The sequence below is a fragment of the Callorhinchus milii genome, unplaced genomic scaffold (genome assembly GCF_018977255.1).
Source record: "Callorhinchus milii isolate IMCB2004 unplaced genomic scaffold, IMCB_Cmil_1.0 Scaffold4, whole genome shotgun sequence".
In the NCBI taxonomy this organism is placed as follows: domain Eukaryota; kingdom Metazoa; phylum Chordata; class Chondrichthyes; order Chimaeriformes; family Callorhinchidae; genus Callorhinchus; species Callorhinchus milii.
In genome coordinates, this window is record NW_024704745.1 from 54,702,011 (window position 1) to 54,728,262 (window position 26,252).

General features: G+C 39.0%; 1 protein-coding gene across 1 annotated transcript in view; it reads left to right on the forward strand.

Moving 5' to 3' along the window:
• slc36a4 (solute carrier family 36 member 4) overlaps window positions 1–26,252 on the forward strand; it is a 70,714-nt gene that overhangs the window by 20,933 nt on the left and 23,529 nt on the right. Inside the window, exons 7-9 of the mRNA XM_007902183.2 lie at window positions 8,887–9,114; window positions 10,938–11,036; window positions 21,797–21,966. Coding sequence (XP_007900374.1) covers window positions 8,887–9,114; window positions 10,938–11,036; window positions 21,797–21,966 — 497 coding nt within the window. The remainder of the gene's footprint in view (window positions 1–8,886; window positions 9,115–10,937; window positions 11,037–21,796; window positions 21,967–26,252) is intronic.

A 26,252-nucleotide genomic window follows, 5' to 3' on the forward strand; every position in this document is an offset into this window, starting at 1 on the left:
GCAGTCTGGACATTTTATATGTGAGTGATCTGTAATTGTAGTGTAGGCATAGACTGAAGATTTTAGAGGTTTAGAGTTTAAAGGAAAGCTGTGTAATATTCTGGGGAAGGGTTTTGGTTGATTGTGTGTATACAATAGTATTAAAATATTACACAGGGATGAATTACTACTGTAGATTTAATGGGTTGCATCTCTGCATTTAATATAGAGTCCTACCACTTCACAATGTCTGATAGAGCATCAGAGTATTCTGCAAAGTGCAACACTCATCCTCAAATAGTTTCATTCTGGCCATTTCAAAAGAAGCACTTGCCTGTTTCCCATTGAATGGGAAGATCCCTTGCCATTGTTTGCAGAGCAGTGTGTTCTTGCAGCAAACTTGCTAACATTTCCCCTTCATCCAGATTCACTAAAACTGATTTAAGCTATAGCCAGTCCCATTCCCTGAAGTCTGAGGCCTGTGTTGCTTGCAACGTATGTGAATCAAATCTGGCCTCGCGGTCCAGTGCCAGATCTGGTTGGACCACAGCAAACTAGATTTGCTAAATCCACCAGGATCTACTCCCATCATCAACAAACTTCTTCGCCCACCCTCCCACGCTCCTTCCATTCTCACTTTCAACTCCAAATGCAATGTTGGTGGTTTTTCTCAGATCTAAAATAGAGTAGATTTGGTCAGCTGCCTCCACCTCCCCAAACCCTGTCTCCCCTCACCCCACTTTCCACACCTTTGACCCTACCCTGTCTCTCCCTCATCCTCCTTTCTGATCTCCTGCATGTACGTACTTGCTCTCTTGAACCCATTGCCTCCTGACCATCCAGCTTCCCCTCCTCACTCTAACCCTCACCCCCTCCGCCCCTTCCACCCACCCCAGCTCAAGCTCCATGCCAGATGTGCAAAGCTCTTTGAGACGTTCTCTGGATGTGAAAGGTGCTATATAAGTTGTAATTAATGATTATTGCTATTTATTGGATATTGGAGAATGTTGCACTGTTATTCATTTGTATGTGGATTTTATTATGTATTTGGTGAACGAATGCAGAATACAAATGGTTATAAAATAATAATTTAAATGCTTTTTAAATGTAAAACAAATTATATTTGTGTAACTAATGAAAAATGCGTAAGAGTATCTTAGATTATAGTGTCCCCCTGGGGTTGGTATTAGGTCCACTGTTCTTTTTTATGTACATAAATGGCTTGGACTTGGGAATAGAGAGCAACATTTTAAAGTTTGCGGATGACACAAAACTTGGAAACGTAGTAAACTATAAGGAGGTTAGTAGCAGACTGCGGGAGGACATAATCAACAGACTGGTGAAATGGGCAGACATAAGGCAGATGAAGTTTAATGCAGAGAAGTATGAGGTGATAAATTTGGGGAGGAAGAACGAGGAGAGGCAATATACAATAAATGTTAAGTTTGAAAGGGGGTTCAGAAGCAGAGACCTGGGGTGATATTTAATAGAGGTGTTCAAAATTAGATAGGGAGCAACTATTTCCACTGACAGGTGGGTCGGTAACCAGAGGACATATATTCAAGGTAACTGGCAAAAGAACCAGAGGGGAGATGAAGAGAATATTTTTTTACACAGTTGTTGCGGTCTGGAAAGCACTGCCTAAAAAGGTGGTGGAAACAGATTCAATAATAACTTTCAAAAGGGAATTGGATAGGTACTTTAAAAAAAAACCAAGGAAATGGGGAAGGAGAGTGGGACTGATTGGGTAGATCCTCCATAGAGTTGGCACAGGCACGATGGGCTGAATGGCCTCCTTCTGTGCTGTAATATTCTATGATTCTATAACCCAAACAGGATACCATTATTCACCTCATGGCTCTTTGTGGATTTTGCTGCATGCAAAAAATGTTTGCCTCCAAAAAAGACCCTTGACCTAAATTACTGTAACGTGTTTTGAGATGTTTTGATTTGATGAGGCACTATACAGATGCAACTTTTGTTGCAAAAATTGCAAAGTGCATCAACCTGGCTCTCAGCTTAAGGAAGCAAATCAACATTCAACAATTTCAAAATAAGGAACCAAAATGTTTATTTTTGCCTTAAGAAACCATTTTTTATATGGTGAATTACTTAAGTTATCAGTTCAATTGTAAAAAAAATACAATTCTGTGATTCTGAAAATTGTTATCATCTAATAATTCAGTTTGTTACAGGCAGCTGCTTCAGGGATTACTGCTTTACTGCTGATTATACATGAAATTCCTAAAGAAGTTTAGTAATTCCTGGAGTTAAAGTTTGTGTAAATGTCAATTCAGAAATTTACATAATTATTTTTCTTCATGAGATCATAAACCTTAGTTCAGAATTAACATATTCAAGAACCAAAGCTGGGGAGAATGGGAGGAGGAGAAAAAAGTCCAAAGGGCAAAGAATTCAACTGTCTTACTGCAGATGACAAGATGCTGCATTTTACCTGGAGTCTGTATTAAAAATCTACCAGGGATTGTCGATGCCTGGTTTGTGAGATGGAGTTAATAGGGAAATTAGTATAGATGCCGGGCAGTCCAACTTGGAAACATTTGCTAAGTTTGTTGGATGAGTTGCCACCATTGCTAGAAAAGTCAGTTGTACCTTGATGTGAAAATTGGTGTTCAAATAAGTCCTACCTTTATCCCATCACTAATTATTGTCAAGTAACTTTAAGAAATTTTCTTGCATTGAATACAATAATCAGTCACATTTTATTTTAAACTTATTACATTAATAATAATCCTTACATTTGGTAGAGCGCCTTATCAGGTTGGAAGGATGTCTCAAAGTGCTTGACAACATTTGCTGTGAAGTGGAGTGACAGTGTATATGTAGGTAAACGCGGCAACACAATTGCACACACATAAACAAAACAGTGTTTGTTCCAGTGGGGAAATATTATTGGAAGTGCTGTTGGACTACAGATCTAAAAACATTCTACTAGTGCTGCCTGGAATTTAACGTTACTTTTGCTGTCATCTGTTGAGCATTTTATATTCATTGGGCCTTCACTAAAGTCCTCATTCATCCTCAGGTTGTGGGAGAAGATGCTCTGAGAAAATATCCCAGCCACTTTGACATTAATATTGGGCTTGCTGGATTTGTTGGCATTTCAGCATCTGTAAGGAGCTGGTGAAATATCAATGGACAGAACAAGTTGATACTATGCTTCATTGTTTCCTATATACATTTAGGCTAATTATCTCATGGGCGTAAAAGTAGAGTAAACATTTATCTAGTTTTGATCAAGTTACACTGAGTTGCCAATGCTGCTTATTGTGATACACGAAAATGGCTGACTTCTGGGTTACCACAAGCAGTGCACATATGAACTGTGTGCTAGAAATGCTGTTGAAAAGATTGAAAGAGTAAAAATTGGGGGAATCTTTTTTGTAAAAGTATAAATAAAAAGTCAAAAGTAAAATAGATTTTGTCAGTGAAAAATAAGAAACAATACAATATTTTCACCAACCTCAAACATAATGTACGTTTGGATATGTTTCCAACAAAAAAATTATTTCAAGAATCTTGACAAAGTTTCCTTATAATTTCCGAATTCAGTGGAGTACTTGTGATCTTGTTTTTAACATGTCAATCAGGAGGAAACTTATTGACATTTATATAGCTTTGCATGTAAGGAATCTAGATGAACCCTTTTGGTCCCTTTGTTTTATGAAGATGGCATAATAAAAGGTTGAAGCTGAATCCTAGCAGTAGATAAGGTGGATGGTCGAAGGGAAAGATTTTCAGGCAGGACTTGAAAAAGGGGAGAGAGGGGGCAAGACGATGGGATTGAGGGAGAGTGTTCCACAGTTTCGGGGCATAGTGGCTGAAAGCACAACCTCCAATGGTGGAGCGGAGGGAGCGAGGGCTGTGCAGGAGGCCGGTGCCAGACGAGTGGAGGCATCGGGTGGTGGGTTGGGAGTGAAGAGGTTGGAGAGTTGGGGAGGTGCCAGAGAGTGAATGGATTTGAACATGAGTGCGAGGATCTTGGAAGTCAATCCATTCGGTGATGGGGAACCAATGGAGCCTGGACCAGAACTGGTGAGATGTGGGTAGAGAGATTGGTCCGGGTCAGTATGCGGGCGGCAGATTTCTGAATGAGCTGGATCTTTTGAATAGTGGAGCTGAGAAGACCGGCGAGGAGTGCGTTTGAGTAATCCAGGTGGGAGGTGACAAACGCGTGTGCGAGAGTTTCGGCTGCATTTGGGGTAAGGTACGGTCGGAGGCGGGCACTGTGACAGAGGTGGAAAAAGGAGGTCCTGGTCAGGGACCGGATGTGGGGGAGGAAGAACAGCTAGGGGTCAAACAGAACACCTAGACTGTGCACAGAGTGTGAGGGGGAGCCCAGGGAGGTTGAGGAGTTTAGATCCTCAGGGGTAAAGATGTTGACAGGAGCCGAAGGGTATGGCTTCTATCTTGTGCACCTACAGCTGCAGGAAGTTTGTACTTATCCAGGCCTTGATGTCATACATGTGGAAGTTTACCCTGTGTCTGCAGATGACATCGCCTAGAGGGAGCATACAGATAAGGAAAAGAAGAGGGCCAAAGGATGGACCCCTGGGTTACCCCGCAGGTGACGGGGCAGGAGGAGAAACCATTTGCCGAGATGAAATGGAGGTGGTTAGTTGAGTAGGACTGGAACCATGCGAGTGCGGTCCCACTAAGGTGGATGAGGGAGGAAAGGTCGAGGAGGAGGATGGCGTGGTCGATTGTGTTGAATGCAGTAGAGTGATCTGGGAGAACGAGGAGGCAGAGGGAGCCCTGATCACAAATAGAAAGGGTGTCATTTGTTACTTTGAAAAGTACTGTCTCTGTGCTGTGGGCAGGGCAAAAACCAGACTGCAGGGGCTTGAGGAGGGAGTGGAGGGAGAGATGTGACCAAAGTCGACTTGAAACAATGTATTCCATGACTTTGGGGATGGGATGGTAGTGTGAGAGATTCGAGGGATCAAGGGTTTTTTCAGGAGGGGTGTGATAACAATGGGTTTCAGGGGGTGTGGAACAGAGCCTGAGGAGAGAGCCTGGGTTGACTGTCGAGAAGGGGGAGTTGAGATGAAATGCTGAGCAAATATCTGCTGCATAAGGGAAATTAAACCCCGAATTGTGTTGCTTCATCTTTGAGCATCAGATCGTGCATCTTTAAGCATTATGCCTTCTTGAATGAAAAAATGGGAACTTTGAAAGGGAGAGGAATTCTAATTATATAGTATAATGTGAACCTGGGTACTCGCTGAATATATGGACAGGACAAACTGCAATTTCTCTGGATAAACTGCCCTGACTCATGTAGTCAGTACTAAATACACTACATCAGTGGATGCAGTGTATTTGATTTCCAAAAGGCATTCGATAAGATGCCGCATAAAAGGTTGATCCACAAGATTAGGGCCCATGGAGTTAAGGGGAATATATTAGCATGGATTGAAGAATGGCTAATGGGAAGAAAACAAAGAGTAGGGATAAATAGGTCCTTCTCACGTTGGTGGGATGTGACTAGTGGAGTGCCACAAGGATCAGTGCTTGGGCCTCAACTATTTACAATCTACATCAATGATCTAGATGAGGACATCGAACTTAATATATCCAAATTCGCGGATGACACTAAACTAGGAGGGAGAGTAAACACCGAAGATAACATTAAAAAAAAATGCAACGTGATATAGATAAGCTAGATGAGTGGGCAAATAGGTGGCAGATGAAGTATATTGTAGGGAAGTGTGAAGTCATCCACCTAGGTGGCAAAAACAGTAGAGCAGATTATTTTTTAGAAGGGGGGAGACTAGATAGTGTTAGCGTTCAGAGGGACTTGGGTATCCTTGTACACCAGTCACAAAAAGTAAGTTTGCAGGTACAGCAAGCAATTAGGAAGGCTAACGGTATGTTGGCATTTGTTACAAAAGGGTTCAAATATAAGAGTAGGGAAGTCTTGGTGCAACTGTGTAGGGCCCTGGTGAGACCACACCTCGAGTATTGTATGCAGTTTTGGTCTCCTTATTTAAGAAAGGATGTACTCACCTTGGAGGGGGTACAACGTAGATTCACTAGGTTGGTACTTGGGATGAGGGGGATGAATTATGAGGATAGGTTGAGCAATTTAGGCCTATATTCTCTAGAATATAGAAGAATGAGAGGTGATCTTATAGAAACCTATAAGATTATAAAGGGACACGACGGAATAGATAGTGGGAGGCTTTTCCCCCTGGTTGGAGAAACTAAACCCAGGGGTCACAGTCTTAAAATTAGGGGTAAGCCCTTTCACACTTAGCTGAGGAAAAACTTCTTCACTCAGAGGGTAGTGAATTTATGGAATTCTCTACCCCAAAAGGCCGCAGATGCTCAGTCCGTGAACATATTCAAGACTGAGATTCATAGATTTCTTGTGGATTAAGAGATATGGGGATAAGGCGGGTAGGTGGAGTTAGAAAAGATCAGCCATAATCGTATTGAATGGTGGGGTAGGCTCAAGGGGCCGAATGGCCTACTGCTCCTAATTCTTATGCTCTAGTGTGGAGGATAAATGTATAAAGGGTAATTGTTGCTCAATCAAAGTGAGTTAGTTTTTTTGTGTTTGAGAAAAATGAATCTACTGAATAGTTAAAAATGTATCTTAGTAACCAATTAAGACATTTATTATGCGTTTTCCCTGTGTTACCTTCATTGGAGGTTATTTGTGGAAAACATATTCAATCTTAGTTAATAGCAACAAGAATCAATATTGAAATGTATATTCTGTGAAGTGTTTTGAGGCATCTCGAAGACGTGATAAGCCGCTATATCAAATGCTATTATTCTATCCTATTCAGTATTCCTACATCAAGTAGAACTCAGCCACACACAGAGCAAGCCTCTCTACTCTCGGGCAATAAGGTTTCTTAACCTTATTGATGTATAACAAGCACCCTTATCACAACTTTTGGACTTGCTTATTTTTCAACATAGTCATCCTTTTATCAATGTACCTGTGCGGTCGCCAATGTATGGCCAAGATGTGTCCAATTACAAACACTTTTGTCTATGAACTTGGTTGAAACTGTTTCAAAGCTATTTCAGGTAGAAAAAAAATCCTGCAGAGGAGGAAAGAACATTTACTTGTTATCCAAGCATAACAAAAATAGTAATCTTTGCCTTTGATGTAGCGCCTTATCACATTGTCGAAATGTCTCAAAATGTTTCACAGAATATACTATAAAGTGGATTGACTGTTTTGTGGGTGAAATGGTTGTATTCAACAACAACCTGCGTTTATATAATGGGCCTCAGTCAGGGTCGCATACCACAGCACCTGGCAGTGGTGGAGTACGACACCAAACTGGTGGGAGGTGATACAGTCAAAAAGGAAGGTCTTCAGACATGACATAAAGATGATGAAGGATCTCAAAATTGATCAATTTATTGACATGGTGCAAAGGATGTGCTTTCAGGCACATTGAATAATTTAACGTTAATTTACATTCCGTGTAGCATTACGCACGTATGCAGTCTGAATGAAATAGTGGAAAAAATTACAATAGTTTACTATTTTATTTTTGTCCGGAGGCTATGATATGCATTGGGATATCATTTCACAGCAGTGTCATCCCTCTTGTATGTTGTCCTTGTGCTCATTCATGTGAGTATCATTTACAGGTTAGATATTAACTACAGTATTTATAATTTGATGGTTTCAAAACCTGAAAACTTTGTATTTAAAAGTTTCAGTTGCTGCATGTTTACATGAGCTTTTTGAGAGGCATTTTTTTAAAATCAAAAAACTTTCTTTTTAGAGGGCACTGCGGATTTATTTGGTTCCTTACTGAATTCTTAGTAATGTATTGCATATGAACTGAGAATGGTAATACCCAATTTATTCTGTCATGTTTATACTGAATCAATGTGAAAAATTCCATTATTACTGAAGCATGATCATTAAGCAATGTGCATTGGTACCCATCTGTTGACTCACATGTGATCAATTTGGCTGGACTGTAAATGTAGCTGGTGTGATTTGGCCCTTGTTAAAGTTTGGCTCCTTAACCACTGTAGACTTTTAAGAAACTTAATATTCTCGAGTCAGTTGTGCAGTATGTGGAATTACTTTGCATTTTAAGTATATCTTTTTTTAAAGTGCATCAGTCTGGCTCATTTGGTGGAACCTTTTGCTCTAAGTCATTCTCTTCATGGCTGTTTATCTGTGGAGATCACTGACAAATCCACACTCCATCTTATAGTAAAATCGCATGAAGCCCTATAACAGAGTGATAAGGCACTGTATCAAATGCAAGGAGCAATAACACTTTGAGATGTCATCTGAATGTGGAATATGATTAAATTTTATTGTAATATGTCCATAAGCAACAATAGAGCAAACAGGGCTTCATTCTCCATATGATACTTTCCTGTACTTGACCTGTAAATTCTTGATTCTGAAATGGAAGTCCAAAATAGTCACTGGGCACTTCTTTACTTAATAATAATCCTATGGTAAACCTTGCATTTGATATAGCGCCTTATCACGTTGTTGAGACATCTCAAAGTGCTTCACTAAATATACTATAAAGTGATTTGACTATATTTTGTGGGAGAAACGCGTCAGCCAATTGCGGACAGCAGTCTTCCACAAATAGTCATTGATTGAGTGACCAAATTATTCTCTTTTTTTATATCATTTATTGTTGTCTAAATTCTGGTTTGTGATGGCTGAAATTATTTTATTGAATGTTTGATGTTTTATGTGAATATACAAGAAAATAGTATTCACTCACATCTCAGAATCACTATCCTGTTTTATATTAGTTGATCATGTGGACAGTTTACATGTTCTGAGAATATCTAGATGTTTTGATGGTTGACGGATTTGTCTGGTACCCAGAATAAGTTATTTTTAAAAAATAATGTTTATATTTTCTTCCTCAGGTGGTAGAAGGATTTCTGAGGAATCATACGGAGTACAATAACCTCAACAGCACTGAAAATAGACCTGAAGACTGGAATTTTGACTCGAGGATCTATATGCTGTTTTTACTTCCCTTTCTGATCTGCTTTGTGTTCATCCGTGATCTGAAATACCTTGCAGTGTTCTCCTTCCTGGCTAATCTTGCTATGGCAGCCAGCCTCGTCATTATCTATCAATATATTATGTGGGTAAGTTTTGCTTTCATTACATACAAACAAATGGTGAGATGAATTAGTTCTTCATAGCATGGCAGCTCACTGCCTTGCAAACAATTGAACAGTTCTACATTACCAGGATTCAATCTCTTATTTTGCTAATGGTCTGTTCAAATTGGCCCCGAGTGTGTCTGCCCAATATGTTATTTTGAATCTGTCTCTGCCCAATAAGTTTTTTGAATCTCGTGTGATTTTATATCAGAATTTTGGATTTTTAATTGCTTTCCCACTGGACTAAGCTTACCTTTGCTTTGGGGTGTAAGAATAACACTTTTTTTCAGTGCCTGATAGGAAATATGCATATTGCAATCTAAAACTGATTGCAAGTTTCACTTGTAGAAGCATGCTGTGATTAAAAAAAAATAAAGCTTGGATGAAGATAATAGTAGTTAGATTTTAATGCAAAGGGGTTATTTTTAAATCAAAGGCATTGCAGATATCCTAATGTTATATATTTTGAGAATATAGAGACAGGTCCCATCATACAGGATGTTCTGGTGTACTCATCTGGTTATAATGCGGGTGTATTGTGGACCAGCAGTATACCAGAAATGTGGTACACATCTAGCTTCTAGCATTGCATGGCTTGGTTTCTATGCTAAGCACACAGGTGCAGAAAGCTTCCACATATCAGTGTCTGTTGTTACCTTTTGTGAAGTGATATTCAGCAGTTTTGAGAGTAGTGTTTGACTTTATTTCAGATGTGCAGGAGTGTGAGTTCAGTGGCATGGATCAGTTGTGCTATAGTGGCATTTATTGTCAAAACATCTGTTTAACGTGCCACACTTGCAGTAGGTGCATAAATCACACATTTGTAAAAATGAGTGGTTTGTCAAATATCTGCCCAAGCAGAAAAATAGGCTCAGTGCAAAATTGTCAGCATTGGATGAAATTCCAGAAAGGGAACTTTAATGAGAATTTTGTGAATTATAAAATAAATGAGTAAAAATTTTCTTTATTATTTTCCATTTTTTACTGCTTTTTCTTCATCACTTTTTCAAAAGGTTCAATAGATACAATAAAAATTTACATTTATACAACACATTTACGTCAGGAGAACATTCCATGGCCTTAACTGTGTATCTTGTACATTTTCGTGTCTCAAATCCTTTTCAATGCTGAATTGGAAGGAAAATGTGGCTTGAAAATTAAATAATAATCCTTCCATTTGACATGGCGCTTTTCACGTCTTCAGAACGCACTTCACAGAATATACTGTAAAGTGAATTGACTGTATATTTTGTGGGCAAAATGCAGCAGCCAATTGCGCACAGAGTGTCCCACAAACAGTAACTTGTCCAAGGTTTCGCTCTGCTGGGAACTGAATCCAGGTCTCTCTCTTGTGAGGCGAGTTCTCTAGCCACTGAGCTATAGGACTCCAGGCTTTAATCGTTTACGTGCCCTACAATTTTGTTTTGTTTCTGAAATTGTCTGTATCTGTGGCAAGAATATTTTGTTGTTGAATGTAATGGCTTGTGGGTGGTTAAAATTGCAGATTTAAAATGTAACAAAGAAAAATAATAGTTAAGGTTTTGCAAGGAATATTTTGTAAACCTTATGTGCACTGTCATTGTTCTTCTGATGAAGTGGTGAGATGCAACTATAACAGTTTGAAACTGATTTTGGTAGAAACATATGCTACTGAGGTCTGAGGTAAATCTAAGTCCATCACATTTATTGTTGCTAAAGATATGCATTATTGTCAAATTGATTAGTCACTCCAGAGGCTTAAAAAGAGGCTATAACTTGTTTGCTTTTTCTTTTCTCTCCTACTTCCTACCTACTCATCCATTTAGGACATAACTCATTCAGGGAAACTCCCTCTGGTTGCCAGCTGGAAAAAGTACCCACTTTTTTTTGGGTCTGCAATATTTGCTTTTGAAGGAATTGGTTTGGTAAGTGCACTTTTTTTTCTCATATACAGTAATCTTGCTGACTCAGTGTACCAGAATAAATGTCTTGAGCTATATAATGCGTTTTGGATGAGTTACATTGTTTTTACGTTCAAGTTTGTTGAAAACAGTAGTAAAATGCTGACCATAGTATGATTCCAATCTTTGATTTGCTTGCTATCAAAGAAGCGTTCTGACAGTGGAGATATTGCACTGCCAAACAATTAATGCATCTCCCATCGGGCCGTCTTATGAATGGTTTCATCCCGTCCAGGCTAGACTACACCAATTCTCTACTAACCAGGCTTCCCATTCTTCGCTTCACAGACTGCAAACCATTTAGAACTCTGCAGCTTTTGTCCTTTCCTGCTCCCAAGCTACGCAAGCCCATCACCTAGCTTCACAAGGTCCCCATCCCCCAGAGGATCAAGCTCAAGGACGAAGATCTTGAACTTAATCCTCTTCTTCGTCCTCACTTTTAAAGCCCAACATGGTCTTGCTCCACTGTCTTGCCCCGTGACCTACTAAAACTCTATCAATCTGCCTGCTCCCTCTGCTCGGCAGGCACTGGCCTGCTTCATGTCCTCTGCCTTGCCCACCCCACCATTGTTGGCTGGGCTTTCTGCTTCACTTTCTGTAAATCCTGCCTGAAGTCCCTATGCCTCACCCTTTCCCGTGCCTCCTTCAGTGTCTGTCTCAAGACTTTTCTGTTTGACCGCGACATTGGACATCTTCCCCCCCTTCCATGCCAATTGGCCCCCACCTCTCTCGAATCCAATCCCCAAATGGCTGCAAATCCTTGACTGTTCAGCACCTTGGAATATCCTCCTAATGTCAAAGGCGCTACATAAGTGCAATTTGTTGTTGTTAAGAGGCTCAATGTCCTCAAGGAATAATCAGATGGGGTTCTTGTTCTCCAGCACTATTCAACAACTTGCAATACAGAACCCTTCATATCGGGTAATGTCTGAGTGCTTGGTTATTGTTGATCCCAGCTGGAAAAGTCACATCTGCAATTATCAATGCTGACATGATGAGGCTCTTTTGTGATGCCCCTACATCGGAGCAAGCTTTTACCTCTTGCATCTGAAATATGGCCACTTACAGTTACAATATATCACAGGATGCAATTGTATAATTGTATTGTGAATCGTACCTTTAGAAGGCGAACAAAATACAAATTATGAATGTTTCAGTCGATAACCTGTGAAATTTTGAGTTTAAAAATTTACCACACCTCTAGGTTGCAGTTATACTGGGATGGATGTGATACCAGATGAGGGGGGGAGACTATACTGTGAGAGTTGACTCCATAAAACATAGATTTACGTTTCTGACATCTGTATTCTGCCCCAAATGTTGAGAAGGATGTTCTATAAAAGTTATTGTTGATCTAAGCTCTATAGTATTTTGTTGGAAAATATAAAAGAGAGAGGGAAGTAGAAAAGGCTTCAGAGGGAGAGATGGAAGAGAAGTTCTGGGAGGGAGGAGTGGAGAGAAGCTCTCGGGCAAGTTAAAGAGAAGCTCTCAGAAGGAGAGAGGGTTTTAGGGGAGGGAACTTGGGATAGATTAAAAGGTTAGTGTAAGAGAAAGAGATAGTTGGAGAGAAATTGGCAGTGAGAAGGCCTGGTCTAGTGTTGTACTTTAGTGACTGTAGAATTCCTGAATAATGTTCAATGTGCACAATTGTTCTGAAGCCAAATTTGTATTATATGTAATGTCCAATTATCGCAATGTTTGCGTATGGAGCCGATTCCAATTCTGTAGATAATTAGCTCTCTATTGTAGCTTGGTTCAAGCATGGTAGCACAAAATGAGTCTACCTCAGAAGCGTCTTGTTCAATCAGTAAATTGTTATAGAACTTGGTCATGTGGAAGTTATCTTTCGGCCTCTACAGGATGTGTCCCTCCAGGGAGAGAGTCCGCATTCCATTCCAACAATCTATCTCCGGGATTTCCATTGGAAGGTGGGATGCATTGAATTCTCAGTTTGCTTTGGATGTTTTTAAGCATGGTGATGGGTTTCCGCATTTGTAAGACTCCCGGCTGACCAAAAAAAAGACTTTTAATGGATCATGTTCATTCGGAGCTTGCTATCGCAAGTGCAGTGGAAGCTGCTTAAGCCGGACATATCGGGGCTGGCCATTTTGTCCAACTTAAGTGGTGTCCCATTGGATGGGACATGGATCAATTAGCAACGACTCCCAGTTGATGGAAGGCCTGGAGCCACTTGTGAATGGATGGGTGCTCCACTCATTCACAAGTGGCTCTAGCTGTCAATCAATCGCGATTTGAATTCTCACATTCCCTCCCTTTTTCCCTCTTCTTCCGCCGCCCTCACTGATTGGCAGTCCATATCTGCTTGTGAATGGCTGTGGTCTGCTTTACTTCTCCAAGCTCATCATGTTAAATTGTGTCTGACTGCTTTACACAAACATACATGCAAAGCTGTACAAAATTCAACTCATTGTATCAGCAGAATGTCTTTAATAAAGACAGGCTTTCAACTTTCAAACCTGTATTCCCATTACGTGTAATAAAATGAACACTTAATGTTTGAAAAAAAATCTTAAATGTTAAAATTCTAAATCAATATTAATCCAAGTTTTTTCTCTCTTTCATTTATGAAAGAATGGATGGTGAGTTGGTCAGATATGTGACTTTTCATGGCATCACAAGTTCGATCTATGTGTATTCAAGAAATATTGTGCTGAATTGCACAAGATTTTAAAAAATAAATTGCTTGTGGCATAAATTCTGCACCCAATCGTCAAATTCTGAGAAACATATGTCTCTTAACAAAGATCTGTTGATGAGCAGAATCTGTATCATAAGATATGTATAGGAGAATGGGGGTAATGCTCTCATGTGATAAGGTGCTATATCAAATGCAAGGAACATTATTATTATCATTATGTATTTCATGCTGAGTTTGCTGCTCACCAGGAAACTTGCACGGAGTTCCCCAAACCTTTTATTAATTTTGTGAGGTGAAACCTGCATTTGCCAGATAGCAAACAGTCAAACTCGTGGCTAACTTCAAGGGAGGGTGGGAGAAATAGCTGGTCTCATTGGGGCCGAGCTGGCTACAAGGTAACATGCAAGGTAGTGAGTATCATAATTAAGTTAACCTCCTAAGGCAAGTGAGTCGGTAGTACTTGGGGCACTCTTGATGCCAACACAGCCAGTCTGGCTCATTGGCAGGACTTGGAGGGGCAGACCAGTCTCTGGGGGAGGGATTCTTCCCACTTGGCTCCTGTTAACCCTGCAAGCCAAAGCTCTAACAGGTAGGATGATCCTAGCTCGGTAAGCAGCAGGAATCATGTCAGACAGTGCTTCATACAGTGCTGGAAAAAAAATGGGAAGCTTATCAGTGCTCCGAAATATTAGCTATGCAGTTTTAACAATCTTCCCGATAAAATTGGTCACTTCATGCTATTTGAGTGCCCAAATTGTCTACCAACTTAACCTACAAAATACACAGTCGCTACACTACAGTAAATCATGAAATTCTTTAAGACATTTTGACAACATGCTGAGGTGTTTTATCAAATCCAAGGATTATTATCATTACTGCTAATATTTGTACAGTAACATTAGAATGGAATTCTATCTCGGGTTGGTTTACATCTTTATTTTTTCTTGTTTTTGAAAGTGAATATTAGTCTTTTTAATTTTTGTCAGTGCATTCCTGAGTTCTGCTCAAGTGCAAAGGAAGTGATGTTTGTGGCAAGCTGATGACCCCAATTAGCCATTGTTATTGTTTTTTCATATTAAAAATACTTAACAGAAAGTTTATTTTCATCAATTATTGAATATTAAAAAAGGTCAATATCATTGTTTCCTGATTATTTTAGTCAATTTCCAACCAACATAATTGCATCACAATTTCCTGAAATTTTAAATTTAAGCATTAACACTCGATGCACTACAAATTAATTTTCTCATCCCACAAGGTGCAGTTTCTTGCAATTTAAATATTTGATCTGTAATTGACCAAAGCATAAATGATAGATTGAAAGCGTTAATATTGTTTTTTTTCCTTGCTTGAATATTTAACATTCTGATTTCACATTGGAGAATATATATTATATTCATATAATGTATATTCAAGGGAGATACATTATAATGCGGTCCTCTGAGACTAAACCCTCAGAGTCTTTCTTAAAAGCAATGTGTAAGGCCGACTATTAATTGTCGAAGCACTGTTATCAGTTCGGATGAGATGTTAAACCTACGTCCTATCTGCCTGTTCAGATGGTTGTGAAAGGACCCATGATAAGAGGAGGTTCTCCTTTGTCTTGGCTAACAATCCTCCAAATAAAATTAATCATTCACTTCATGGTTGTTTGTGGTCAATGCAGTGCACTATTGTGCTGCCTCATTTACCTACAAATACAGTCATTCCACTTCATGGCAAATCCTATGAAGTGCTTTTTGTCATTTCCTTCTGATGTAAAAGATGCTACACCAAATGCAAGGATGATTATTATTTCGTGCACTACGCACAAATAGTACGGATGATGAAACTTTCTTTGCAAAGTAACTTTGCTGCACTTCTTGTGGAGTCCTGTAGCTCAGTGGTTAGAGCACTCGCTTTGCAAGCGAGAGACCTGAGTTCAATTCCAGGCAGGGCGAAACCTTGGCCAAGTTTCCTTACTCCACACGCCCAATAATAATCCCTCCAAAACCAAAAACAAGAATAAATTGGTCATTTTCAATCTACGACTGTTTGTGGGACATTGCTGTGCGCAATTGGCTGCCGCGTTCGCCCACAAATATACAGTCAATTCACTTTACAGTGTGTTCTGTGAAGCGCTTTGGGACATCTAGAAGACGTGAAAAGTGCTATATCAAATGCAAGGATTATTATTATTATTATTGTGCATAAGGTGGAATGTTTTTTCACAATACTGGAATGTAGCACCAATGGTACAAGACTATTTTCAGTTTCATTGCAGTGCATTTAATTTACTGCATTGAGAGGACAAAATCATACACTTAGGATAAATGTCGATTGAAAGTGAATCCAGAAAATAATTTCTCCACATAAAGAGATGTGAAAATGTACAATGCATTGCCTCAGAACACCAAAAAGGAAGAATCAAATGAGGTGTTTAAAATGAAGATCGAAAGATACTAAGGGTGTTAAGAGATAACCAGACACAACGGTGAAATTGGATTAAAAAGATAAAGAGCTGCTTTGATCTAACAATATAAATGTGTACCAGATCAATGAGCTGAATAGCCTTACTCAGCAACTTGAGGTCAATGAATTGAGCTCTGTACTTCTGTTTCAGCACACATCTACAGAGCTCTTCTGCCTTTTCATCAGTCAACAATAATTAATAGGCAGTGTAACCACAGCTGCCTTTACATTAAATGTGAATTAGGTGTTAGTGACCTTTGTCGAAATGCATAAAATCAAATTAAGGTTTTTTTCAACCCACTGTTTAATTTAACAATAATCATTGAAAACCGGGGTTTAGTTTTCGCACTTCATCAGTTTCTTAATATAAGGACGCATAAAGGCCCAGTGTGTAAAGACATGGTGAGCTGTACCGCTGGATCATACTGGAGATGGCAGATTCAAATTCTAGTTTTGTACTTCTAGGATACTGCCTTTAACTTCAGTGAGCCTGGGGGTAAGGAGAGAGAGAAAATGAACCAGGGATTCTGCTTGGTATTCACAACAGAACACAGTGGTAGAATGGTGGCATATGTGACCCAGCATAATTGGCATATATTCTGATAAATTGCAGATTCTCCACAGTTTGAAGCAAGCTTCATGGACTAATCCAGTGGGTGATTTGTTTGTTACCCATTTATTATGAAATGGAGAGGAAAATGTGTGCCAAATGTATGACTTGCTGCATAATTAATATTGGCAGCAATTTTTTTATTCCCAAAAGCTTTGTTTGTGACAGGTGCATTTGTATAGGATTCAGAGGAAATACAGCTCAGAAATGGGCCATTTGTTCCTGGTGGCACTGCTCTCAATCAGCCATTAATCTCAATCTGGGGGTGAATCTTTTTTGTGTGTCTGTTTGAAGTACCTGATCCATCGCGTATCTGAGCTGGCAGTGCTTGCTACAATTGCTCGATGTTGATGACAACATTAAGTTATTTAATTTCTTTTCATGTGGATTGCATCTAGGAGTACTGAAGTGTTAAAAGTGAAAGAGCTCCGTTACTAAACATTGATGTCCATCACACTGAGCACAAAATGTTCATCCAAGAAGTTGCAAATATTGAGCATGGCTTGTGAAATTAAATTCCTTCCTGCAAGAGCCATTTCGAGAGTGTGTCTGAAGTGCTGTTGAAGGGAATGTAAAATTGACCTGTCAATTGAGGATATATCAGACACAATTAGCAGTTATTACTGTACTGGGTATTTATTGCACATTGCAGGGATAGAGCCTTGCACTTGTTACTAGAACTCAAAGGCTGTCACTGAGTTATTGATGGAGTTTTTAATTTGTTGTCATTTATCATGGGATACTGTGGGGAATCCATTCACCCACAAAATACACAGTCAATTAACTTTCCAGTCTATTCTGTGAAACGCCTTGAGACATCTAGAAGACGTGATGAGGCACTATATCAAATGCAGGGATTATTATCAGCACTGAGCTTTTATGATTTCCTCGTACTCATTTTATCAGTGGGGTTGGTACTTGGATCACATCCTTTGTGGTGTGAGTAAATTGTGGGGTGTGAATGGTAGCAGATAGCAGAGGAGTTGTGGAACACTGAAGGACTTTGCAGTGGTTTGATACCATCAAAAACCCCCAAAATGTTAAGGTAACCCAATGGAACAAAATCCTGAAATTTGAAATGTGGAAAAACTGCACAGTTTTAAATATTTTAATTGGTTTTCTAAAGTTGTACTTGGAATTTTCTTTTGGTGTTCGGTGTTTTTTGTCACCTGTCTCGATGGTGATGATTCCTGCTGGCATGTGTTCTAAAAGTGTCAACAACCCTCAAAAATCTTGTCAAAGTAGCCATTCTTTTTATGGCTAAAAAGGCAAGCCTCAGTGGAATATTTGATCATTAAGAAATGATGTCCACTCAGCAGCACAATAAACTGGAGGTCATTAAAGAATGATTGGGAGAAGGGATTCTGGTTGATTCTCTTTCTTCCCTCACCCTGTTAGTGGGTTCGTTGGAATTATTGTTTCAAAATGTGAGGTTTCATGAATTCAATTATTGGTAAAAATTTGGGTTTAGGTCACGATTGAGAGTAATTGAGATGGCAACAAACATTCTTTTAATTCAATTATTATGAAAAAAAGACTGCTGTGCGTATTGAACATAAATTGCTTTCTTTTAAAATCGACTTAGTTAAAGTAAATTAATTTCATTGCTACTCTGGGCAGTGAAGAAACATCTAGCAATTAATTTTAATTAAATAATCTTCTTGGGATAAATGGGGACTCTGGAAAGTTAAATTGTTCATCTGTAAATTCATATACATGTCTGTCAACTGCTTTGAACTAATGTAACCTAAAAGTCAATTTCCTCTATAAAACGCCATTAAGTCTCTAGGAAAAAAACAATCACAATTTGCTTCCTTTTAGAACATATAAAGAAGCTGACATGAGTGAGTATTGGTAATATCCTGTTAAGAGTATTTGGAAATGCAGTTATTTAATCTTAAAAAGTTAACAATTGGAATAACTGTTGGCCATTTAACATCAGACTTGTCAATGTCTAAATTGAGATAAAGGAAGTGGAAAATATCGGAATTTCTTGTGAGTGTAGAGATTGACCTTAATTGTAGGTTTTATTCTGTTAATTTTTCGCATAAAGGGTTTAGAAATCCAGCAGACCGTCTTTGTTTAAAACATGACTACCTGTGAATGGAGCAGTTTCTCTGAACTCTCAGAGATTAACACAATAAACCTCAACTACCTTAAAATCAATATGGCTAAAGGAAGGGTGAACCAGACAATTCATTCTTGGAACTGTTGAAACTTTCATGAAGCAGGGCATGTACTTGCATGGAATGAACATTCTGAGGAGTTTCTGTGCAGTGTTAGATGAATCTTGTCAATGAAGAAAAGTTTACATATATATTCCCTTGTACTTATCCAGTTCTAGGTAATTGGAGTGAACTTTCACAGGAAGTATTAACTTGGAATTTCTACACGAATTCTTAGAAATGTAGAAATAGGAGTAGGCCATTCTGCACCTCGCGCTTGTTCCTCCATTCTATAAGATCATGGGGGATCTGTACCTCAAGTCCCGAATACGCTGACCTAACAAATATCTATCCAGCTCAGTCTTGAAAATGTGAATGGATCCACAGCCTTTTGGGCGAGAGAGTTCCAGATTTCCATTGCCCTTTGAGTGGAAAAACTGCCTCCTGATGTCACTCCTAAATGGCCCAACTCTATTTTTAAAACTATACTCCCTTGTTTTGGATTCCCCTACCATAAGAAATAGTTTTTTTGTGTTTACCCTATCAAATCCGTTGATGGGAGGGTATGAATTTCCACAATGACTACCTGGATCTTATGTTAGACTCCAGGAATTCCATCCATACTGGTATTGTTTCCCTACAAATACAGTCACTACACTTAAAATTCTGTGAAGTGCTTTGAGGCACTTGAGGCGTCCTCCTGACATGAAAGGCCCTATGCCAGAAACAAGGATGATGCCTCAGGTTACAAGTTCAATTGCTCTAACTATAATTACTTATACATACAAAAGGTTATCTCTTTATATTCAGGGTGTAATGGTAACAGTCTGGACCCTGTACAAAAGAAAGTTTCCTTGTTTTTTCCTTCTAGTGAACATGCATATTAAGATAGACTGATGGGATTTATAATCTCTGGGGTACATTAAAGTTAGTACATTTGAATCTAATGTACTACCTGCCCTTTTATCTATTGTAATAAAATAATATTATTATCTATTGTAGGTGTTTACTGGTGAGACTAGCAATGCAGAAAGTCTGAATCTGTTTTGGATGGTGTGTATTTATCTGCTTAATCCTTTAAATGCGGAGTGCCAATTAATATTTGTAACACCCAATTAAATGTGGTGCTCATGGACACTTAGATATACCGTATTTAATATTCATGGTACTTGCATAGGTTTTTGACTAATGTGCTTGTTTGTAGCTCTGATGTACTGATTCTTCAAACCTGGATAATTACTTTGATAATGGTTGAGTTTCCTCTATTGGAAAAATAAATTAAATCTAAAGTCAACACTTTCATTCTACTATTATTTTGGTTATTGCCACTGTGACACAAAGCAAAATAAATGTGTATTTAACTTTGGATTGAATTTATTTTTCCAATAGAGGAAACTCAACCATTATCAAAAGTAATCATCCAGGGTCTTGTATTTAAAAGAAGTTGACTACTACTCCAGCTTCTTTGTTTTGCAAATAAACTCTTCTATTGTTGATATTGCCATTTTTGTTTTTAAACTCATTTATTACAACTAACAATACATTTGGGATGATAACATCCAGTTTAACATCACTTTCAAAGGAAGGCACCTCTGATCAATACAGCTATCTCTCGGCACTGCACTGGAGTGTCAACTCGAGTATGAGCTCAAAGTGGCTCGGAGGCGAGAATGCTGTTGCAGGGTGCAGTTCGATTGCTCCAAACAATTCATTTGGGCATCTAAGTGTCCCATAGTGCAGTTAAGTTCCACAGGTGCCAATCATCTTCCAGCAACTTGCTCAAGTGTCTGTTCTTGGAATGTGGCAGTAAGTTTAGGCGCAGGTAGCTTCGCGAATGAGGCCCAATTGCTCATTTGTGAATGATGTATTTATATCTGTATATAGATATTGTGCTTAATTCTTCTTCCTTCCTCTTCATGGAGCAAACATCTCAATAATAATATAAAATCCAAATGATAGGAGCAGAGGAACAAGAGTAGGTTATTCAGCTATTGAGCCTGTTATGCCATATGATGGCAGATATTTTAATCAAAATTCCTCATTTTCTCCTATATTAGAATACATTAGAATATACAGGACAGAAACAGGCCATTCGGCCGAACTGGTCTATGCCGGTGTTAGTATTCTCCACATGAGCCTCCTCCTGCCCTTCCTCAACTAAACCTTCAAGCATAACCTTCTATTCCTTTCTCCCTCATGTACCTATCCAGCTTCCCCTTAAATACATCTATGCTATTTGCCTCAACAACTCCTTGTGGTAGCATGTTCCACATTCCCACTAGTCTCTGTGTGAATAAATTTCTTCTAACTTCCCTATTTGATCTATTTGTACATCTCTAGACATCAGTTTTATCTCAGTGTTCAGGTGATAATACTTCACGAGCAAAGGTCTGCTGATATCTGATGCTCTGTGACCTTTCATTGCTGTTTTTTCTGTTTACCTTGGTATCCATTAGACTCTATATCATACAATTAATTGTATCTATACAGAATAATTTTTCAAAAGTTGTTTTGCTGACCTCCAGCTGGGACTCTAGGTCCAGGGATGTTCTGTCAGCTTGTTTGTCAGACATCAAGGCTTGGATGAGCACAAATTTCCTGCAGCTGAGTGTTGGCAAGGCTGAAGCCATACTCCTTGGCTCTGGTCAACATCTCCTCTCCTGTAACTCTGACCACCTCAACCTCCCCAGCCTATCCTTAATACAGGTCCTTGCAGTTTCTTTCTCTAGCCGTTAGTTAATTTAGACACAATCGCGTCCTATGCGGTGTTTCACATTCAGAGTTATACATCTTTTTAATTTTAATTCTAATTCTCTTTTAAATGTTCTCTTTTGCACAGGTGCTTCCTTTAGAAAATAAGATGAAGCAACGGAAACAATTCCCACAAGCACTGAACATTGGCATGTTCATCGTCCTTACTTTGTATGTTTCTTTGGGAACCATTGGGTACATGCATTTTGGTGATGACGTTCAGGGCAGTATTACGTTAAATCTTCCACAGCACATATGGTAAGATAATTTTGTCACATTTTATTAGAAATGCACTCCTTAAAATCTGACATATTACTTGACTTTAGGAATGTTTTGTAATTACCATATGGTCACTTCTTTACTGTATATTAATGATTTTGATTTCATCATTTTTGATCAAAACCGTGCTCGATTTATTCACTGCAGACTACCGTTGAGCTTCTGTGTCTCTAAATTGCTTTGTTTATTTGTAATCAGGATGCCACTTGCCATCTTTTCGGTCAGCGATTGCAATGTTGTGAATAATAATAATCTTTGCATTTGATAAATCGCCTTATCACGTCTTCAAGACGTCTCAAACCGCTTCACAGAATATACTGTAAAGCGAATTGACTCTATTTTGTGGGCGAAACACAGCAGTCAATTGTACACAGCAGTGTCCCACAACCAGTCATGGATCGGAGTGACCAATTTATTATTGTTATTCTTTTGGAATTTTTTTTAAAATTATTATCCCCGGAAAAGCGATCCGCCAATCGAACTAACAACCGGGACCTGTAGGAGGATGGCCGAGGGCGCGGACGATATGGAGCGTTTTGAGGTGTGCCTTTAAGGAGGCGAGGGAGGGAGCAAGGCGAATGGAATGTGGGATGGAGTTCCAAAGGGTGGGGGACAGAAAAGCTGAAGGCCCAACCGGCAATGGTGTGGCCGGCCCGGCGGTGGATGTGGAGCAGGCCACAGCCTGCTGAGTGGAGGGAGCGGACACATTGATATGGGGGTCAGCATGAACGTGATGAAAGCATGGATAAGGTCTTGGTGGCCTAGTGGAGAAGTGTTGCAGAGGCAGGCAATGTGTGTAGGCATGGGAAAAGCAAAATGGGTCGGAACACAAATGTGTGGTCTGAAGGACAGTTGAGATTTGGACAGGATATTGAGGTTCCATATGGGCTGTGTAGATTGATGCTATGAGCGCTTGAAGTGAGAAGGTGTTGATGGGAGCCAAGCAGGAGAGCCTCTGTCTTGTCGACATTCAACTGGAGAAAGTTAGTTTTCATCCAGGACTTTCATCCAGGACTCTGACAGGCAATTGGTCAGATCAGCAGTGATCCTGGATCCCGGAATTGAGGGTGGAATATCTTTATCTCATTTCTCAGTCTTCTCTATATCCTGATTTCCCCAATATCTGTCCAACTGCCTTTTATTCATCCCAATTGATTCTGTATCTACCGCTTTCTAGGGTTGTGCATTCTGCAAACTCCGACTACTTTGCTTTGATTTAAATACCGTGTGGTCTAAAATGTGTGATTTTGAACAGGGTTCCTTTGATGATGAAATGTCACATTCCCTTTGACACAATCTACTTTGAGTTCCTGTGAATTGGCATGATATAGCTTGGTTAAGTAAGGAATCCTTTTGAAATTACCATGTTTTAGACAAATATGTCCCCTTGTTTTGGATCCCGTTCTCAGAGAGAAGAGTTCTCTATTACGATCATCCATCCCTTTATCATTTAAAATGGCACAATCAAGCCACTCCTTAATCTCTTTTGCTCTATGGAGTATAATGCAAGTTTCCAGCCTCTCATTATTTTAAACCCCTTCACCCCAAGTATTATTTGTGTGAATTGTTGCTGGTTGCTCTCCAGACAAGTATATTCTTCCTAAGACTGGGTTCTCAAAACTGAATCTAATCCTGCAACATGAGGTTTGACAGTTTGTTCTACATGGCTCCAGCAACATGCTTTTATGCTTGCTGCCAATTACAGCTCAGATTAAAGCTGCACAAATTCCTGTTTGAAGGAAGAAGAATACTTAGGGAATCAGGCAGTAGGTAGAAGATATGAGTATTAGCTTCAGTAAGAATTTCTGTGAGGAATTTTACAGGCCACATTTTCATATTTATGAAGCATTGAAGCACTTCAAGGGACGTGTGTGTCTGTGTGTGTGTGTGTGTATATATATATATATACACACAAAATTGATAAACGGTTGTAAGAGTAGAATCATTAACCTATAAAGTGGTATTACTTTCATATATTGAAAGTCCGCAAATATATTTTTTATTTTTACAACACTAAAAACAAATGTAACTTTTAATTACACAATTAAGTGAGGATTGCAGTATATATGATTTAGTGATAAATTTGTGAATGACTGGACAATTATATTGGTCCCACAAACTGCCTTGAAACTGAACAATTGAATCCAGGTAGTCTCCAAATTGCCTCTGTTAACGCGTGGGGTGATATTTCTTCCATGCAGTTCTGTTCCAATTGTAAACTCTGTTCTGTATTCCATTCGCATTCAAGTATGTCAGTTGGAATTGAAAAAGTGTTGGTTAAATGACAAAAAACATGCTGTGCGAATTGCTCATCATTTACAGCAGCGTAGTGATAAATTTTGGTTTCCACAATGCTGTAATGCATTATTTAACGATTGAGGCTTTGTTTGACTTGTTCATAATATTGAAAGGTACTCAGCTGCATCGGTTGTACATCTAGAAACACATTTTGGTCCATTATGATATACAGTGCAATCTTGATTATCAGTAACCCTCATTTTTCCATTGCAATTTGTGGATAAGTGGAACCCCCAACTCAGGTCCATTTGAGTGTGCTTCACTGTCTCAGCTATTGCTTCAGTTGCAACATCTACAGCTTATTTAAGTCTATTTAGTGTCTCAGCCCTTAGCAAAGATTCTTTGCAGAATCTTAAACAAATGAGGTAGAGTTTATGGAGATGTAGTATGATGTTATTTTTTATTTTATTTTTCTCTATCCTTATTTTGTTTAGCTTGTGTTATATCTGGCCTTAGGTTAGTCTGTTTTGCACCACTTACAGCTATTTACAGAACAGTTTATTGTTTGCAACCTTTATAAAATATATATATTTTTAAAAGCAAAAGATGATGGAGCTTTGTTAAGATGAGTTTAACTTCTGTTCAACAAGCTCTGCTTTGTTACATCACAAGTAATTTAGTGGAGTTGTGTTTATTCACCAATTTCTATTGTGTACTGGAGAGCCTTACATTATGCTGAATAATAGTGGTTCCAGTGTAGCACAAATATTGTTCATATGTATTATTGTATTACTAATAATACTAATAAAATAATATTATGCAAGATATAATATTGATACTTGGTGTTTTCTTAACTCGCAGTAATTGTACAATGTGTTCAACAGAATCTTACCATAAGACGTAGGAGCAGGAGTAGGCCATTTGGGCCCTCGAGCCTGCCCCGCCATTTAATAAGATCATGGCTGATCTTCTAACCTAATTCCATTTACCCACCCTATCGCCATATCCCTTAATCCCTCTATCCTTTAGAAATCTATCAACCTCAGTTTTGAATATGTTTAAGGACTGAGCATCCATAGCCTTCTGGGGTAGAGAATTCCACAAATTCACTACCCTCTGAGTGAAGAAATGTTTCCTCAACTCAGTTCATAATCTTGAGGCTATGACCTCTCGTGTTAGATTTTCCAACCAGGGAAACATTCTCAAGGCATCTGCCCTGTCAAGATCCTTAAGAATCGTATAGGTTTCTATAAGATCACCTGTAATTCTTCTATATTCTAGAGAATATAGGCCTAGTTTGCTCAACCTATCCTCATAGGTCAACCCCCTCATCCCAGTAACCAACCTAGTGAATCTGCACTGCATCCCCTCTAAGGCGAGTATGTCCTTTCTTAAATAAGGAGACCAATACTGCACACAATATTCTAGGTGTACAAGGACACCCAAATCCCTCTGAACACTAACACTACCTAGTCTCTCCCTTCTAGAAAATAATCCGCTTTTCTATTTTTACTACCTGGGTGAATAACTTCCCCACGTTATACTCCATCTGCCACCTTCTTGCCCACTCACCTAGCCTGTCTATTTCCCTTTGCATTCTTCTTGTGTCATCCTCACAGTTTACTCTCCCACTTAGCTTTGTAAAATTACCATAATTTTCTGCTTCTGCAAATCAAACTGTCTTAACAAACTGATTGAAATACATGAAATCTGAAGTAAAACAGAGAAGCCTGGAAATTCATAGTAAATTCTTCAGCATTTGAAAAAGAATAGTTTTTATCTCATGGGCTATATTTTTGGTCAGCTGGGTGTTTGATTTGTTTGGAAACCCATCAGTGTACTTAAATGTCCAGAATGAGAGTCCCACATAATAATAATGATTTAATAATAATAATCATTGATGATAACAGACAGGCGGCCTGTGCTGAAACTTGTTGACAATTATTTTTGCGGTTGTCACGACTGACATAACTGTTGTGGAGGTTGAATGTCAGATATTGTGTTTCCGGACTTTTTTTNCCTGATTC